This window comes from Notamacropus eugenii, chromosome 4, assembly GCF_028372415.1.
Source record: "Notamacropus eugenii isolate mMacEug1 chromosome 4, mMacEug1.pri_v2, whole genome shotgun sequence".
Lineage (NCBI taxonomy): Eukaryota > Metazoa > Chordata > Mammalia > Diprotodontia > Macropodidae > Notamacropus > Notamacropus eugenii.
In genome coordinates this window covers 406,253,469-406,274,071 of record NC_092875.1, presented here as the reverse complement: position 1 = coordinate 406,274,071, position 20,603 = coordinate 406,253,469, and the positions used below count along the sequence as shown (strand labels likewise).

The following is a 20,603-nucleotide window of genomic DNA, read 5'->3' as shown; positions in this document are numbered from 1 at the left end:
CTTACTAAAGATTTAATGACTAGGTTGGAAGGCACCTACAAAGTCATGCAGTCCAACTCATGCCAGAACAGGAATTCTCCCCGCAACATCCCTGGCAAGTGGCCATCTTGCACGTGCTTCAAAACCTCCAATGAAGAGAGGAACCCACTACTTCCTCTCCCAACTCTTCCAAGGCAGTCCATCCTACTTTTTGATGAGTCAGTCAGTGTTGCATAGTGGATAGAAAGCCAGCCTGGAAGCCAGGAAGACCTGAGTTCAAATCCTGCTTTTGGCACATATTGGCTGTGAGTTCCTGGGAAAGTTCCTTAATATCTTAGTGCTCTAAGTAACTCTCTAAGACTATTAGTTGCTAAGGAGGCACTAACTTATTTTAATAGAGGGAATTTCCTACCTGAGAGTTCCCCATACCAATGAAATCATTGGTTGAATTCCTTATGATTTGAATATGTTATTTCTATTCCTTATGATTATTAGCAAGTTCCTAGCATTGCCCTCTGGATCTGAAAATATATCTAATCCTACTTCTGCATGTTAACTCTTCAGCTATCTGAAGCTATTTTTTCATGTCCCCAGTCTCCAAGTTTTCTCATTTCCATGTGAAACTGGGAATGTTATTAATTTTGGGAGTTTAAGCTAAGGTCACATTTGCCATGTCACAAGTACTATTGAGTTACACTGAGTTTGTAACCCATAAAAACCCAGGATCCTTCTCACATGAACTGCTTTCTTAGTTATGCTTTTGCCATTTTTTATATAGTTTTTTTTTAAATTCAAGTATTAGGCTACATTTATCCCTATTCAATTTCATTGTATCAGATTTGGGTTATAGTTCTAGTCTGTTGAGGATTCTTCAGATATTAAGCCTGTCATGTAATGCATTTGCTACATCTTCTAATTTTGTGTTTTATGTGTATTTGAGCAGCATGTAAAAACTATAGCTTTATCCAAACAATTAATGAAAATGTTGAACAGCTCAGGACCAAGGACAGATCTGTCAGGTGCAGACTTCCTTCCAAGTTGACATAGGCCTGTTAATCATTGTTCTTTGGGTGCATTCTTTGGGTCACAACCAGAATTCACTTGTTACTATTACTTAGCTTAAATGCTCCATCTTATCCCGAGGGATAACGTGAAAGAGCTTTTAGAAATCCAGGTTGGATTCTATGATAACAGATTCATGGTTGGAAGGGACCATAGAGATTTTCTAGTCCAATCTATTTACTTTAGAGATGCTTTACTAGGTCTCTGATATTTGGATCTACGTACTAGTCTAGTAAGTTAGTAAAAAAAGAAAAAAATAAGTCTATTTATTCATAGTGTTAGTCTTTCTCTTAAAAAAAATTAGGACACGATTTTCCTGTCTACTTTTATTTGGCATTTATCCTGTCCATCATTTTTTCAGTTCACTAGGCTTGCATCTAGTAACTTGAACCTATTGAGGTCAACTAGGTCCACGCCTACTCTCTTTTCACTTATGAGTGGATTTCAGCCCCTGTTTACCTTTTTTATTTTTAATTTTTGTCTAGCCTCCCAAATCCCCAAATCACTCTCCTTGGCAATGAAACAGAAGCAAAATAGAAAGTTATTAGCTTTGTAGTTTTCTCTCTCTCAATATTCCATCTGCTGAGCATTCTTACCTAGGGATGTGTTGGGAAATGTTTAACAATTTACTATCTTGGGGGAAAATGTATACACAACATATCATTAAGTTGAATTTGTAATACTAACATTTTCTCCTTCACTTTCTGAAATCCAAACAATACCAAAATAGCAAACCAAGCCTTGATTTGTGGTGTTTGCTGATTTCTGAGGCATACAAGCTCAAACTGAAAATTTAACATTTGGCTTTTGTGAGCCAGCACACCCCTGATTCTATTCTGTTTTTTATCTTTTTGACTCCAGTAATTACTTAATGAACTTCTTTTGTCATTCTTAGAATTTCATTTGGAGCTTCAAGACACTATAGGACACTGTCCCAATTTATCCTTAGTTGCCTACCTTTGTTTACATCTTCTCTACATGACTTTTTTGAGGTGGTCAACAACTTCTTTATGCTTCCACATTGATCTCTTTAGAATGGTTTCCCCTTCATGTTCCTCATCAGCATTATTTATATTTGTCTCACCAGAATTTCTTTCTTCAGAGCTACTCTTCCCATTTGGATTAATTTCTGTTGAATTTTTGTCCTATCAATTCTTTATTTGGAACTCTTTGAAATCTTACATCTAGGCAAACATTGGGTAACACCCAACTTTCCTTACCTTCTACATCATGAACTGTAAGATTGAAATGATCACTTTTTCCCAATGTTCCTCACATCATTTCTGCTCTAGCAACCAGTTTCTCCTTACTGCTCTGAATCAAGTCCAGAATAATGGTTTCTCTATTGCTTGTCCAGAATAATGGTTTCTCTATTGCTTGGCCATAACAGACTTAAATGAACATTAAGACAAGTCAAAAATTTATTAGTTGCTTTGCCCTTAGCAGAGATCCCACTCCAGAAGATCCTTGATAGTTTTAGCACATATTTCCATTACATTATGCTTTTGTCCCAAGTTTGTGATCTATTTCCTAAACTCATTTATTTTTTTCCATCTGGCATGATGGTTTATAGTAGACTCCTATTTCACTATTGCTTCTGTTTCTTCCTCATTCTTCCTTACTCAGACATTCTGTTAGGTCTTTTCTCTTTGGATCATGAATTTCCTTAAATTAGTTTTTATTTTAAATATTCAGTGCCACTCTATTGCTGTATTTTGTTCTGTTTAATGCGAGGAACTATACTTCCTTAGCCGTATTATAGTCATGAATTTCATCTTACTAAGTGATATCTAAGAAATCAAATTTACCTCCTCCTGATCAAATTTCTAGTTCATCTTGTTTATTACCCTTACCTTTTATATTTGTGTACAGACATCTAAGGCCAGGAACATATATATATATTCCCTTGAAAATCCTGGTCATCCTACCCTGAATGTGTCTCAGTTTGCCAATATCACTCCTAAAATGTAGTATGTGTAAGTAAACACAATTATCCACATGTGATCTGAAGAGATTATATCTAGAATTTTCCTTGTCTGAACACTGTACTTTTATTAATGAAGTCTAATATTTAATAAAGAGCTTGCTGTTGTTGAATTGTTCCATCATGTTGTACTCTTCATGACCCCATTTGGGGTTTTCTTGGCAAAGATACTGGAGTGGTTTGTCATTTCCTTCTCCAGATCAGTTTACAGATGAAAAAACTGATATAAACAGGGTTAAATGACTTGCCCAGGGTCATATAGCTAGTAAATGTCTAAGGCTGAATTTGAGTTCAGGAAGATGAATTTTCCTGATTCTAAGCCCATTGTTTTATCCACTGTGCCACCTAGTTGTCCAACTAAAATTTAGCTTTATTGTTGTTATTATTTTTATGGGGATGGGGAGGCACTTTCACACTGTTAATGCAAAATAAGGCAACAATCCACTCAAATCCTAGGTCTTTTTCACCAAACCTCCTCTCCCTCATTCTGTACTCCTGAAGTTGCTTTTTTTTTTTTTTTGAACCAAGTGCAGGACTTTACATTTATCCTCATTAAATTTCATCTTATTAGATTTAAATCATCTTTCAAGAATTTGAACTCTTTTTTGGATTCCTTTTTTGAGTATTCCTCTGGCTTGCCACCAGACTTTTAAAACAAGAAAGAAAGAAAAGTAGCAGACATGAAAAGTAAGGTCTAATTTGTTATATAAGAAGTGCTCACTGGATTTTTAAAAGTAAATTACTATCCCCCTGGTCTAAAAGCTCCAAGGCAGGTGAAGGTATGAAAGTGTCCAAGAAATCTCTGAACTCATTCTTTGTGCCACAGATTTGAGTTCCACATATCTGAAAATCGCAGTGAGTCAAAGAAATACTTGAGTCTTACGATGCCACCATTGACATAGTTAACTACAATCTCTCAGACAGTTGGAGACTCTGGGGGGGCATATATTTGTATATTCCTTTGGCTAGTGGTCTAGTGGTTAAGGATTTTCAGGGTCTTCCACTATGGCCAAGTAGTATTTGCAAGGGAATCACACAATTAAACAAAGTACATTTTCTCTTTTAGTTTCCTTTTGCCTGAAGAAATGCAGAGTCATAGAATACAACAGCTGGAAAGGATTCTAGAGAATTCTATCTGGCCCAGCTACCTCATTTTGCAGATGAGGACAATGAAGCCCAGGGAGGGAAGCTGCAAAGCCAGGCTAAAATACAAATCCAAAGCTGTTTCTATTATACTTTATTGACTTTCCCACTTTACACTGGTTAGCTGACTTACAGATCAAAGCATTGGATTGCCAGATCTATGTCAGAATTCTATGGTAAAAGACAACAGCTTGGAACTGGAATGTGACCAAAAAAAAAAAAAAAAAGAAAAAATGCCATGGCAGGTTATATGGGTCCATCTACAGACTGCCAATGTAGCTTCCTATGTGATATGATTTGAAGTGGGCCTGAGTTAAAGGTCCTTACTATTGAAGTATCCAACATATTGTGTATCATTTAAACATTATTAAATACTTAAACTGTTTTGGTCTGCAATGAAAAACAAAACAAAATAAAACCCAAAGACCTCTGGGGAAGGTCATAGCCCTTATTAGTTAACATTTTATCTGTGACATTTTTAGCAAGGATCAACAAGGAGCAGACCTTGGTTGGGTGCCTGGGAGTGTGAGTATTTAGGATATGTAAAGGGGGAAAGGACAAGAGGGAGAGAAAATGGGTAACAAAGGTAAGAAGGTTCTGGATTTGACCCTGGAGCAGTGCTATGTGAAGTCACAAATCCAAATGTGCAGAAAAGAGAAAGGTCTTTCACTAAGGAAGTGCTTGGGGTGGATGAAGGATCTGTTGAAAAGTTTTTGAGAAAGAAGTTTCAGAAGAGTTTCTATATCATGTGAGCGGGTGGGGGCTATTTTGGGGAGAGATAAAGTGAGCATTTTCTTCCATTTGAGCCCAGAGAAAGGGCTATTTTCTGGCTATTAGAATGGGCCATGTTTCTCTCTTTCATCTTCTTTAAAAGCATCAGTCAAAGGGAATCATGCTGATATGATTCTATATTCCTACTTATTAAGATAAGTGCCCCAGACCACTTCCCCCCTTTCTCAGCCCCTTGTCTACTTTGTCAGTTCTGGGTAACAGTTAAACGATAGTCATTAAGGCTAACAGTTCTGGGTTGCTGATGTAAGCAAAGTATGGCAATTGCCAGGAACTCAAGCAGTAACATAGCCCATCCCCATTATTATCTATTGAACCCAAGGCAGGAGTGGAGAAAATCCAAAAGAAAGTGGTTATCAAAGTTTGTGCCAGTGGTGTAGTGGTATTATTTAAATTGTCAAATTGTTTTACCGCAGCAAGTCTTTGCCTCTAATAGCAAAATCCTGCTTAGAAATGTGCTGAGATTTTACTTCTACCATCATAGCTGAAAAGCTGGAAAGGGCTCTATGGATTCCCTTCCACATCCCTCAGTACCAAGACATCTGATTGGGATAAAAATTACCCATCAGATCTGTGTAAGGAGGGGCGAGTAAGAGGTTCTGTGTTAGTGAAGATGATGCAATTTACCACAAAACTGTATTATGGTTGTCAATCAAGGAGTGCTATGGCTTTGGGTAAATATGACAAGATATCCTGGGAAAAATGGTGCATGTTACCAACTTGGAGCAGATAGATAAACAGCTTGCTTGAGATAAGTGATGTAAAGGATACATGGGACCGGAAAGGAAGATGATGGAGTGAGAATGGAAAAAAAAACAGAGTGAGAGAATTCTGAGAAGATGGCAGAATAGTCAGAAAATTTTCGGTTTTTCAAATTTCCTGCCGAAAAAAGATAGAACATCGCCTCAGAGCAGCACAAATAAACATGGGGTAAAGCAGTTGTCCTCCTAAGACAATTTGAGAAGACCCCAGCCTGAGTGAAGTGCAAACTCCTCCAGGCCAATTCTGAAAAGTCATCAAACAAGTCCTGGGGGTAGGGGAGTTGGGAGGCAGCTTCAGCCTTAGAAGCTTTCATCTTGCAGACAGTATGGGAGTCTGATGACTGAGGAAGAGAAGACTGAAGGACCTTCCACTTTTTAGGGACACCAAGCATAGCTGTGCTGATGAGATGCATCCTGGACTGTGGCTGCAGGGGAGAAGGAGTTAGCACACACCTGGTGAGTGCAGTAGTGAGGGGCAGGGACCCTTTTGGCTCTGGGCACTTGCAGGAGAGCAGAGTCCTTGGTTTGAGTTCTGGGGCAGAGAGGTCAGATGTAGTTTGCAGGCATGGGAGGGACTGCAGGGGTCAAGATCATTTGTGGGAAAGTGTGTTTGGGGTCCCTAGCCATGGCATAGAGGTAGAGAGTTGGACCCTAAGACAGACCTCAGAAAATAACAGTAAGAAGGATCTGTCACTTGGGGCATCATTCCCCATACTTCAGGACTACAACTTGATTATACTCCTAGCTGCTAAGAACAAAATAAAAACAAAAAATTAACAAAAATGAGTAAGCAAAGGAGAAAGAACCCAATCATAGGTAGTTACTATGGGGATAGAGAAGATCTGGGCTCATATTCAAGAAAGATAATGGAGTTAAAAAGCCGCTCTTTTTTCAACGAGAAATGTCAGATGGTATCAAGCACAAAAAGAATTCTTGGGAGAACTTAAAAAGGACTTTAAAAATCAAATAAGAGAGATAGAGGAAAAATTAGGAAAAAATGTGAGCAATCCAAAAAAATCAAGACAATTATGAAAAGAAGCCAACCAACTTGAAATAGTGAAAGCAGTAGAGTGCCACATAGATGATGAAAAGAGAATGTGGTCTCTACTGTGTTTATAGGATAACCATCATGGTCAAGCATTTCCAAAAAGGATAAAGACTGTATAGGTTGGAAATAGATGACATTTGCCTTATGTTTTAGGGTTTGAACAGACTTTATGCACATTATCTAATTTGAGCATTTTAACAATTTTATGAGGCAAGGTGCTATAGATATTTTTATTTTTATGTTATGGATGAGAAAATTGACATCATAAAAATTAAGTAATTTGCCCATGGTCACACAGCTACTGTCAGAGGTCAGATTTAAACATAGGTCTCCTTGGTTTCAAGTTCAGCACTTTTCCCATTGCATCACATGTGGAAAGATAGAAGGGTTCAAAACAGTGGAGGTAGAGTCATTATATCATATAACCATCAAAATATCTAAAAATGTAATGTACTTTGTGTTCAAGTCAAATGCTCACATTCCCACAACAATGACTTGAAGATATGGCAGTGGGGAAGTAGCACCGTCACTTTGCTTATTGTTTAGTCAAAGTAGTCTGGTTGAGTAGAAAACTATGGAGCTGGGGAGTCCAGAGATCTGGTTTTGCTATTATCTAGTTGTATTCTCTTGGGCAAATCACTTCTCTGGGCCTCAGTTTCCTTATTTGTATAATGAGGAGATTGGATTAGACAAAGGCAATATTCCCTCCCAACTTGGAATTCCTATGATTTTGGTGACAACATAAGACAGTGAGTTACTTAAAATGTTACCAAATATATCTCCTTTAAGGTTCCCATTTACAGCCTAAGAACTCTTGGGAGAGTCACCTCCTGATTTAGGTCTTCTTTCACATGCCTTTGACATAGCCACAATTTCCCATGTAAGACTTCCTGGTGTTACCTTCATGTGGACTGCCGGGTCTATTTCAGTAATTTCCAATATAGTTTTCTGCTACCCCAGCAGATCTCTAATTATTGCAAGTAGTAATCCCCCTCCCAAATCTCAAAACAAAGTTAGTTTTTATTCATTTTCAGCTAAAAGAAATACATATCTTTTAGAAATTTTCAAAGAGACTCTGTGTGTATGTGTGTGCATGCACATATGTGCTTGAGGGTGAGACAATAAGGGCAGATAGTCAAGACAAACTCTAAAAAACTTGGGGATCACTATTCTATTGGATGAGGAATTAAATCTTCATTAGTGCTTGAAACACATGCTGTAATCATTCATCAGGAAACAGAAGCATCAGCAATAATAGATCTGACCATGCAAAAGAAAGGTTTTCTTGCATAATGTAAGAAAGGAGGGGATAAGATAAGATACTTGAATTTCATAAGAATGCAGAGTGTGTCAGTGAATGAATAAAGTCTAAACTGACTATACTCCTTTAAGAAGTTATATGAGGAAGGGAAAACAAGAGTTTGATACAGTTTTGGACATGGAAGTAGCAGGCTTAGATAAGTAGAAATAGAGAAAAGTTATGAACCTGGTCAAAGTAGAACTACCTCCCTAATAACGGTAGGGCTAATTCCCAAGATGACTGGGCACATACTAGAGTTTCTAGGGGTTATAGGCCTTTGTTGCTCACACTTCCCTACCCTTTTAGAAAATTGCAGGTTGTTCCATGGTCCATTATTCTGGAGGCAGCCCACAGTCAGTGACCCTCAGCCACCAGATAATATCCAAAATATATTTTTGTGAACTACCTACAAATGGAACTGTCCTACTCTTGTTCTTGTTCAAGCCTGGTTGAGAAAGAGATTATTTTTGTCTCTGACACAATCCCCATAATTTCCCATAGCATAAGGAGACTTTTACTTATTGGTTTCTCTTTGTGGTACAAGTATATTCTGGAGCTTTTTTATGAAGGAGTTTCGGATTTCACTTGGAAGAAAGGGAGACTCTGGAGGCACACAGATGGGTTCATATTCCTCCCAGGATCCTATTCCCCTAACCTGGTCTGACACCACTCCAGTTTTGGTTCCATCACTCTCTTCTGAACCTGCTGATGGGATATATTCAATACTATAAATTCACTAAGCATAGAAAGTAACGAAAGATGGTACAAAACTATTACCTGATGTACGATTATGTCGGGGTAGAGGCTGTACAGGTCCCAAGAATTCCACATGGCTTGGTCTTCCAGCCAGCAATCCATCTGGCAGCTTACCTGTAGGAGATAAAGTCCAAGCTTTGCAGGAGAAGACTTGATTTGAGTCAGATCGCCAAGGGTTATCTACCAATGCCTGGCAGCCAGTCCTGTGATCTAATAGATCATGTTCACTTCTACTTTTTTGAGATTTACATGCAAAACGGTGAGCATTGGAACCTAGGTCACCATGGGAAGTGACCATCTGGGTGGCTGTGAGAAAGGAGGTGCCTGGAGCGATGGGTGGCAGACTATGTGTTCTGATTGGTGGTAGTCCCTTATGCTCTTGCTGCTTCTTTTCAGATGAGAGATACTTTGATGTTTCTGTGGCCCTTTTTTTGAAGTCCACCATTACCACTCTCTGATCAGGTAGCTCTTGGCAGTTGGTATCCACAGTGCAGTCAAAGGTAGTGATGATGTCATCAACTTCCGAAGCATCTTCTTTCAGGTACCTGTCTTGGCTATGGTCTTTTTCATGGGCTTTCTGCTCTTCTTTCTTCTTCTTACAGAAGATTTGGTTAAGCATGCTGAATGGTGTCTCTTTCTTTAGAAGTCTACTGTTCGGGGAAGAAAGGGGGTGAATAGGTTCAAGTCTATGGGAGTGTGAAAAAAAAAGGAAGCATTGTGAGTGGGGATGAAGAGACAAGGAAAAACTAAACATTAAAATATGGCACTGTACTCTTATTTAGGCTGACAAACAGATCTGGAAGGATCTAATCTTAAGGATTATTTAGGTAGACTCCACAATAGTGTAAAAATACCTTACGCCCTCCTATTCTTTCTTTTTGTAGGTATTATTGGTCAGGGAACACCTCCCCACAAAGGAGGAATAAGTTAGTCCTTCCCTTTGAATATTTTACCCTACCTCAGCATTTAAAAAAATCTTATTTAATATTTTATTTTCCTAATTACGTATAAAAACAATCTTAACATTTTTTTTCATATTTTGAATTTCAAATTCTTTCCTCCTCCCCTCATTGAGAAGGCAAACAATTTTGTGTAGGTTATACATGTGTAATCATATAAAACACATTTCCATGTAAGTCATTCTGTGAAAGAAAACACAAGATGAAGAAAGTAAAGAAAAAATATCTCTGATCTGCATTTGGGCTCTATCAGTCCTTTCTCTGGAGATGGACAGCACTTTCCATCATAAGTTCTACAGAATTGTCTTGGATCATTGTATTGTTGAGAATAAATAAATTATTCATAGTAGATCATTATACAATAATTGCTTTTACTGTGTACAGTTCTGCTCATTTCACTTTGCATCAGTTCATATGTCTTTCCATGTTTTTCTGAGAGCATTCTGCTCATCATTTATTAAGGCACAGTAGTATTCCATCACAATCACATACAAAACTTATTCAGACATTCCCTAATTGATGGGCATCCCCTCAATTTCCAATTCTTTGCCACCACTAAAAGAGTTGCTATAAATATCTTTGTACACATAGGTAACTCCTTCCCTTCCCTTCCCTTCCCTTCCCTTCCCTTCCCTTCCCTTCCCTTCCCTTCCCTTCCCTTCCCTTCCCTTCTTTCTTGTCTTCCCTAAAGCCTTGGACCTCATGCACTCTGAAGTTCATGGATTGAACAGCAAAGGGTCCCTGCCCGACCTCTACTCATTGGCTGGTTTTGGGTCCTCTTGGCTTGGAGTGAATGTCAATAGTAACAGTTTCTCTTTCAAACAACAACCCTGAGGCTCCTTCCCCTTCCAGAGTGATTTGTCTATTTATTTTATCCTTTATAGCTATCCCCTTGACTACTTTTTAAAGAGGCCTATTCACTCAATGGGCATTACCTCACTTTAAATGAGTACCTGAAAAAGCCTTAGCCTAAAAGGCCAAGGTCTCCCATTGCATCCTGGGTCATCTCCAGTCATCTTGATGAATATCTGGTCACTAGATCCAGATGATTTAGGAGGAGAAAGTGAGGCTGGTGACCTTGCACAGCCCTCCCTCACTCAAAACAAAGTCAAGTGTAAGTCATGTCATCATTTTTCTGATGTCATGGTCCTCTTCGAAATGAAGGATGAACACAATTCCAATGAGAGGAAGGTTCATATACTCTTCTTTCTGCTTCCACCATTTTCCCCTCCATTGTAAAATCTCTTTCAAGCTTCTTTTATATCAGAAAAGTTGTCTAATCCTACCTCTCCCTTTCTCCTTCTCCCAGTGCATTCCTTTTTCTTATCCCTTAATTTAATTTAATTTTTTTAGATAATCATACCATCATGTTCAATTCACAACTCAATTTTCTGTCTATATATACTCCTTTTAACTACTCTAATAATGAGAAAGAATTTAGGAGTTATAAATATCATTTTCTCATGTAGGAATGAATATAGGCAGCTTAACCTCATTCTCTATTGTTTTCTCTTTCTTACTTACCTTTTTAAGCTTCTTTTGCATCTTATATTTGAAAGTCAAATTTTCTATTCAACTCTGAGCTTTTTATCAGGAATGCTTGAAAAGTCTTCTATTTTATTGAATATCCATTTTTCCTCTGAATGATTATATTCAGTTTTGCTGGGTAAATAATTCTTGGTTGTATTCCTAGCTCTTTTACGGTCTGTAATATCATATTCCAAGCCCTCTGATATTTGAACTGTTTCTTTTTTGGTTTCTTGTAGTATTTTCTCCTTGATCTGGGAGGTCTGCAATTTGACTCTAATATTTCTGAGAGTTTTCATTTTGTAATCTCTTTCAGGACATGATCAGAGGATTCTTTAAATTTCTATTTCATCTTCTGGTTCTAGAATATCAGGGCAATTTTCCTTAACAATTTCTTAAATGACGATGTCTAAGCTCTTTTATTGATCATGTCTTTCAGCTAATCCAATAATTCTTAAACTGTCTCTTCTGGATCTATTTTCCAGGTCAGTAGTTTTCCAATGAGATATTTCACAATTTCTCCTATTTTTTCATTCTTTTGATTTTGTTTGGTTATTTCTTGATGTCTCATAAAGTCATTAGCTTCCACTTGTCCATTTCTAACTTTTAAGGAATTACTTTCCTCAGTGAGCTTTTGTACCTCCTTTTCCATTTGGCCAATTCTACTTTTTAAGGAGTTCTCTTCAGTGAAATTTTGTGTATCTTTTTGCATTTGGTCAATTCTGTTTTTCAAGGTACTCTTCTCTTCATGGAATTTTTTGTGCCTTTTTTTTTTTTTTTTTTACCACTTGGCATGTTCTATTTTTTAAGGTGTTATTTTCTTCAGTATTTGTTTTTGTATGTATCCTTTACCAAGCTGTTGACTCTTTTTTTCACAATTTTCTTGCATCACTCATTTCTCTTCCCAATTTTTCTTCTACCTCTCTTACTTGGTTTTTAAAAATTCTTTTTGAGCTCTTCCATAGCCTGAGACTAATTTATATTTTTCTTTGGGGCTTTAAATGCAGGAATTTTAACTTTGTTGTCTTTTTCTGAATGTGTGCTTTGGTATTCCTGCTTACCATAGTAACTTTCTATGATCAGAATTTTTTTCTGTTATTTACTCATTTTCCATCCTATTGATTGACTTTTAACTCTATGCTAGAGTGGGGCTCAGCATCCCAAGTGGAGTGGGCATAGTCCCAAGCTTCAGGTTTTTTGTTCACCTGTTTTCAGAGGTGATTCTGGGGACATGTAAGTTTTTGGCTCTTCCAAGGTGGTATGATTGCAAGTGTGTTTACTACTCTCCTTTCTAGGCACTGGTTTGTGAGTGACCACAGGCATTTTTTTTCAATCCTGGAATTGTCCTTGCTCCCCTGTGATCACAAACTCTGCTGTGCTAGTGCTACTTCTCACACTGGGACTTAGACCTAAGAGTGGGACACAGCTCCAAATATAGGCAATGCAACAGAGTCTTGCCCCTGGTGCCAGCAAAGGAACCCCTGTAATCTCCTTCTGACCTGTGGTCTGATTCCCTTACCATCAGTGGTCTAAGGCTAAGAGGCCTGAAAACTGCCAGTGGTGTCACTGATTCACTTTTCCCAAGGCCTGCTTCTGGTTTCCTGGGGCCTGGTCTATGCTGGTATAGCCTGCACTGGACTGCACTTTTCTCTTACCTTGGTACAACAGACCTTACTTTCCAACCTTCAAAGTTGTCTTAGTCTAGAAAATTGTTTTGCTCCATCTTTTGTGGCTTCTGCTGCTCTAGAAGTTGTTTAGAGTCATTATTTAAAGGTATTTGGAGGGGTTTGGGGGAGAGCTCAGGTGAGTCCCTGCCTTTACTCTGCCATCTTGACTCTGCCTCTCCTTAGCTCTTTTAAAAGCTACTTTTAGGCCCTTCAATCACCCTGAGGTATAAATGATAATACGGAGTGTGGTATGCTGAAAAAGAGAACTGGACCTGGAATTGGAAGACTTTGGTTTGAATCCCAGCTCTGTTACTTATCTTGTGTGGTGTTAGTCCACTTACTTTGGCTCTCTTTACCTCAATTTTCTCATCTATGAAATGAGTTTGTGGACTAGATGACCTTTAAGGTATGTCTCAGCTCTGACACTCTGTGATTCTGTATTATTCCTCCTAAGAGAAAAAAAGCTTAAGCTGAAGAGATAAAACTGCAAAGGCAGAATTTCAGGCATTAGGTTGGAAGTCTTTTGATAGAGAAGAGACCAGTGCCTTCCTAGGGTTGCTAAAATCACTCCTCAAACAGTTAACATTTTCCTTTATGTTCACAACTGGCCCTGGCTTAGCCACCAGATAGCACTGGAAGGGGGCATGTTTGGAGTATATTGTGGAGAGACTGGGAGTGGATACCAAATGGTTGGCAATGCAAATTCTTCTATCAGGCTGCTTGATTCATCTTCTTTTAACTATGCATGTATATGCATGTATACACACATACAAATATGTACATATACATATATGTGTCTATGTATACATGTATATATGAATTATATGTATGTACAATAAACACAAATATGTGTATATGTATACATGTGTGTCTACATACACATATATACTATATTTACGATGCATGCAGGAGCATGCATGTGTTACATGTATGTTACACATATGTGCATGCAACATACACACACATGCATCTACATGCATAGTGAAAGGAAGATTAATAAATCAGAAGATGAATGAATAAAGGAAGATGAAAAAGATAGAAGAATTTGCATTACTGATCCTTTGGTGTCCACTCCCAGTGGTTGTGTACATACATGTGTGTCTATATATTCTTGCTATCTTTCTTCCCCAACCCGCTCCTCTTCCCTAGTCATATCCACACTCTCTTAGTCATGCAGTTTTGCATCTTTGAAGTGATTCTTAACCTCTTAACTCTTCCTAACATTACATCTCCAATCATTTGTCAAGTCTTGCCAATTCTACCTCCACATAACCTGTGTCATCTGGTACCTTCTCAACACTCACACAACAATTGCTCTAGTTAGAGCCCTTATTACCTCTTGCCTGGACTACTGCACTGACCTCCTAGTTAGCCTCCCTGACTCAAATTCTTCCTTTCTCCAATCCATCCTCACAGTTGCCAAAATACTACATAGGTCTGATCATGGCAAGCCCCCGCTAAGGAAGCTTTGTTACTGAATCATTTTTCAGGCATGTCTGATTCTTCATGACCCCATTTGGAGTATTCTTGGCACAAATATTGGAGTGGTTTGCCATTTCCTTCTGTAGTTCATTTGACAGAGGAGGAAATTGAGGCAAATAGGGGTAAATGAATTACCCAGGATCACACAGACAGTAAGTGTCTGAGACTGGCTTTGAACTCAGGAAGATGAGTCTTCCTGACTCCAGGCCCCACACTCTATCCATTGCACCAACTCTTTATTTCCTCTAGGATTAAATACAAACTCCTTTGATTGTCATTTAAAAGTCTTTAACCTGGCATAACTCTTGTCAGGTTTCTTATGTGTCACTCCCCTATGCCCTCTTTTCAGTCCAGGCAAACTGGTCATCTGTTTAGTCTGCATTCACGTCACGCCTTTGCAAGGGCTGTTACCCAATGTGGAGTGCATGCCTTTCTCACCTCTCCCTCCCAAATTTACCTCAAGAGTCATCTCCCTCAAATTTTCTTGTTTTTTTCTCTAATATACGTGGACCAGCTGTTTTCCCCAATACTATGCAAAGTCCTAAAGAGCAAGGACTGCTTCATTTTGGTCTTTGGATCCCTCGTGCCTGGCAAATATTTGTTCATTAGTGGGTTCACTGATTTGCACTCACACCTCAGGGACAGATTTCAACATCTTATCTTAGAGAGACTGAAAACTAGCATCATTCAGGCTGACCTCCTTTCTACTGGATAGAGGGGTGCCTGATGAGACTTTCTTTATAATCCTTATTGTCCTCTGACGAATTTTTGCCTTAATATTGGATGGGTAATTTTGCTTTTTGGCTCCACGTAGGAGGCAGTGCAGCAGCAGAAAGAACCTTGGACCAGGAATTGGGAGACCTACATTTGGGTCCACATTCTGTGACTAAATGGTTCTGTGCCCTTTAGCAAGTGACTTCCTATTATGAGGTTTAGTTTCCTCATCTTTAAAATGGGAGGGGGGAGTGTTTGAACTAAATCACTATTCTGTATTTATAATTATATTTTATTCTTTTGTACTATACTTTGGTATCTGTTTCAGTCAGGCAATAAACATTCATTACACTAAATTGGATTAGATGACACTAAAGTCTCTTCCAACTCTAAATCTATGATCCTTCTGTAATGTGGCAGAGAGTTGCTAGGGAGGACTGGATCTGTGATTTCACTGATATAAGAAACTTTCTGGTGAAGAAATTCTCTCTATTAATGCAGGTTAATACCTTCTCTGACAAGTATAGTCTTTGAAGAGTTGCCTAGACTCTAGAGCAATGAGAAGTTAAAGACTTGCCCAAGGTCTCACAGTCAATACATGTCAGAGATACGGCTTGGACCCAGGTCTTTCTGACCCCAAAGTCAGCTCTCTATCTGCTACATCCCAATGACTATCTTGAAAGCTGCTGTGGCCCCCAAAATTTCCACTCTGTGGACAACCTGGTAATGAGCCTCTCTCTCCTCTGTTGAACAGTAAGGTGTAGTTGGTCTTTCATATTATCAAGAGAGGAAAAATTATTTCATCAGGTCAGTATATTACACAACTGTTACATGCAGATGAATGGGCTAGGTATGAAGAGAGAACTAAAGGGGATAAATTCTAGCTCTTTGTGGGAGTTAAGAAAATACCTCTTAGATGTACTCACCTGCTCTCCTGAGAGAGCAGACTGATGCAGGCTGTGTGTCCACAGCGCATCGCGTAAGCCAGAGGAGTGTTCTCACTGATGTCCAGAGGGCTGCAGTCGGTGCCTAGCTGCAACAGCAACTGAACGCAGTCAGCCTTTCCTGCTGCTGCTGCCCAGTGGAGAGGTGTCCTAGAAGGAAAAAAAACCAGTGAAGATGGAAGTTTTTGAGAATGGCTGCTACACAAAGAACTAAGTAGGACAATCATTTTTTCCAACCTTTGTGTGTATTGGCAATATCAATTTGGCAATACAATTGACAACATATTCGTTATTCCTACAGAATGGGGGGAATTTGAAATGTTACTTGAGTGACCAGAATCATGGCCATTTGCCACAAGAAGAAAAGGAATATGGTCATGGACATACTCAGGTCTTCCCTTTCAGGTGAGTCAGAAAAAATTCTTGAAATAAGAGTCAGAAGAAGCGGGTTCAATTCTGCACCTCAGTTTCCTGATCTGTAAAAATGAAGATTTAAAATGGATCTCTAAAGAATCCTGTCTAGCTCTAAATCTGTGATTCTACTTTCTGAGAAAAAATAAGTGTGTCTAGTAACTGATTCTTTCTTCCTCATTCCTTTTCATTCCTTATATGCTTTTAACTGCCCCCTCCTTTCATCCTATGCTTTGCTTTTTGTTACCACTAATTTTTTATACCTCTCTTTCTTTCCCTTCCTCCCACTCTCTGTCTCTTAGTCTCTCTTTCTCCCTCTATTTTCTCTCTCTTTCTTTGTCTGTTTCTCCTTCCTCCTGTACTTTCTTTTTCCTCCTCCTCCTTTTCTTTCTCTTTCTCTTAGAGAATAATTTACAGTGCTATACACAGTAACTGGGACAGAGTAAAATTATTAAATTTATTGGCATATAATAAAGATTACAACTTTTTACATTAAAATATTTTATTGTGCAATATATCATCCTTTGGTTACAATAACTTGTTTTTTACAAATTTGTTATTGAGTCCACAAGATTTTAACACATCTCAAAAATTTTTTTGTCATGAAACCACACATTGCATTGGATGTTAATTAATTAAAAGCCTACCTTTGACAAAAATCTCTATTTTTCCAAGTCTAGCCTTGATTAGAGACCATAAGTGTTCAAAGGAATTTCAATCAGGCGAATTTCTAGGCTTGGGTGTGGCTGATCTTGTTATACTGAGGGTTTGAATGATGTCTGAAGTGCGACTTCCCTACACCAAAAATGACTGTAGTATTTGTAATGGTATAGAAGTGTGCTCTCACAGCTACAACTGCAGCCTATTTCCTTCGAGTAGTGACCATTCTTAGTATAAGACAAAGAAGATAACAACATGAACGAAAGGAATGAAACCCAGGTGAATGGCATGAAATCCACACTCAAGGGACAAAACTTGGAAGAAAGGAAGAAACTAGCTCAAGTCATTTTCATCTGGCTCAGATCAGATTTCTGAGTCATCCTAAAGTCAGGAGAAGCACAATCTGGCATGACCACTGCTGGCACAAAAGAAAACAATATCGAAATTCTTGCTTGTCCCAAATAATTTGTATGCCACCATAAAAGCTTATTTAAAAAGCTAAGCCCTCAACTCCCAACCCCCATTTTTTTTTGTACAAGTAAGTACAGCAGAGCTTCCAGTCTGTTTCTTTATATCTACTTCCACATTCTACATTGCTTTCAGCAAGTATACATGTAAGCAATATCACATTTGTAGAGGAAATACTAACTCAGTCACTTTAACTTGGTTGATTAAAATGAAGTTGTGAATGAAACTAAAATCACAAGTCAATCCCTCTGTGGATCAGTTAGTTTTATCTAAAGACATTTTTGGTGAGAGGCAGTGTGGGGTGGTGGAAAGGACCCTGAGGTATGGAGTCTGAAGATTTGAGTCTGAAATCCAGCTCCATCACTTGCTAGTTCTGTGACCTTGTCCCTCTGAATCTCAGTTTCCCCATTTGTATTTAGGTAGGTTGGGCCAGGAGGTAAGCCCTTTATTTAGGTCTCTAAATCTGTGATCCTATGAGATGTCAAATGGGAATGATGCTAATAATGCTCCCAATAACTATCTTAGAAGGCTGTTGTGGAGATGAAGGATGGGGATTGAATCAGAGGTATAGAGAACTGATAGATGAGAATTCCATCCTCCCCCCACCCCAATGCAAATCAGCACCTCTCTTGTTTCTAAGACTTAAGAGTCTTAGAATTACCAAGAACAGAGGTGTTAATCTTGCGTCCCACTCCTGATTGCTGTCAGGACTAGATTAAAATGTAATTAGGGAATTTTTAATGAAATAAATAAAATGACAATACAGCATAGATAATGTCTACTTGTGTTTTTTTTAAGTCAGTGTGCAATCTGATACAATAGAGCAATGGGAGGTTAAGTGACTTGCCCAGAGTCACATAGCTAGTACCTGTCAGATGTAGGGTTAAGTCCCAGGTTCTCCTGACTCCAAGGCCAGCTCCCTTTCCACTGATTCCCTGACACACTGGCTCTCAGTGAGAATCAAATGAGATGGAATCTGTAAAGTCCTTTGTAAGTCATAAAGCATTATATCACGGCAGGATATTTTGGTGTTATTATTTGATGGCCACAAATTACACTCTGATCTCTAGCTAGCCATCTTGCAAAGGAACCCCTTGGTAATGAGGGAAGACAATATGGACAGCTTAGTGCACCCAGCACCCTGCTGCAAAAACAAGTTGGCAACAACATCATATTTACACGGACTTTGTAATTGACTTTCAACTTTAAACACACTGTTATTTGACCCCACATCTGTGTGAGGAAGGTTGCACTTGTTTTTGTCCCAACTTGTGATTATATTGGTTTAGGGATCTCCCAGTGTGGAACTCCCCTCCACTAATGCAGATCAACAGCTTGCCTGTAACCAAGGTTCATTAGAGCTAGCTCAAACTGACTTGAGCTTTTGTTAAATTTTCATCATGAGCGTTAACACCTCAGAAATCAGCGGATGCTACAAATCAGTGCTTGATTGAATTTTTTTGGATTGTCTAGATTTAAACAGGTGAAGGAAAAATGTCAATAATGCAGATTAAGCTTAAAAGCATGAACTACATTTTCAGAGAGCTGGTTGTTAAGCATCTACCAATAAAACCCAACCTATTACATAGCATTAGATAGTTTCTTAGGACACTGAGAGGTTTAATAGCTTGCTCATATTCACACTACTATCTGTGTCAGAGTTAAGACTCCAACCCAAGGTTTTTGAATTCCATGACTTTAGCCACCATACCATGATAATAGCTAAGAATACTAATAACATAAACGTAGCTAATAGTAATAGCTAACATTTATATAGTGCCTACTGTGTGCCAGGCACTGTGTCAGCCACTTTACAATTATAATCTCTTTTGATCTTCACAATAACCCTGGGAGGAAGGTGCTATTATTATGTCCCTTTTACAGAAGAGGAAACTGAGGCAAACAGAGGTTAGGTGACTTGCCCAGGGTCACACAGCTAGTAAGGGTCTGAGGCTGGATTTGAACTAAGGTCTTCCTGATGCACATAGCCAACAAGCAGTAGAGGTCAGCCTTAAATCAAGGCTCCAGGGTCCAAATCTGGTCCATTTTCCACATCGGTATTGCCTCTATGTTTGTCTTATTGACAGGACATGACTAGAGCCATCTTTGTCAAAGCAAATTAAAGGACAATGCAGGAAATACAAGTTCAGTTAATGTCTGATGATCGGGACATGGCCTGAGACCACTCATACTGATCAGTTAAAAGATGAAAACCTAGCAATTTCTCTCCATGTTGCACCTTTCTCAGAAATAGAACAATTCTTCCCATCAACAGCCTGCATGTGAATTTTATTGGCACCCAGGATCTAATAAAACATGATCAATCAATAAAAACGCTCGTCCCCAGGTTGACATCCTGAGAAGTGGGGCACACTTTACAGCCCTTTGGTGTGTTGCCATGGATACCTGTCATCTACATCCAGAGCCTGTAGGTTGCAGTCTGGGACTTTTGCCAGTTCGCTAATAATGTCGCTGTAACCTGCTGCAGCAGCAACGTGCACACACGTCTTCCCATTCTCATCATCATAGTTGATGATGGACTGGCCCTCGTGATGGCTCAGAATGATGGAACACAGAGTTTTGTTTCCACTCTGGAAAGAGAGGCCAAGACAGATTATTATTTATATGTTGCATTTCTGAAGGCAAAAATAGTGATTCTCCCCCATCCATTTATACCAGTGCATTCTTTGAAACCCTTCCCAACTTAGCTGCTGTTAATCTCAGGACTACAACACTGACCATGGTAATTGTTGTTCCTTCTTTTCAGTTGTGTCTGAGTCTTCATGACCTTATTTGGGGTTTTCTTGGTAGACATACTCTAGTGGTTTACCATTTCCTTCTCTAGCTCATTTTACAGATGAGAAAACTGAGGCAAACAGGGTTAAGTGACTTGCTCAGGGTCACACAGAAATAGTAATAGCTGACATTTGTATAGAACTCTAAGGTTTA

The 20,603-nt window shown here is 38.8% G+C and overlaps 1 protein-coding gene across 1 annotated transcript in view; it reads right to left on the bottom strand.

The window, feature by feature from the left end:
• ANKRD55 (ankyrin repeat domain 55) overlaps positions 1-20,603 on the bottom strand; it is an 81,972-nt gene that overhangs the window by 12,931 nt on the left and 48,438 nt on the right. The window contains exons 7-9 of the mRNA XM_072606643.1: positions 20,061-20,245; positions 16,098-16,265; positions 8,844-9,508 (exon numbers count right to left, since the gene is read on the bottom strand). Coding sequence (XP_072462744.1) covers positions 8,844-9,508; positions 16,098-16,265; positions 20,061-20,245 — 1,018 coding nt within the window. The remainder of the gene's footprint in view (positions 1-8,843; positions 9,509-16,097; positions 16,266-20,060; positions 20,246-20,603) is intronic.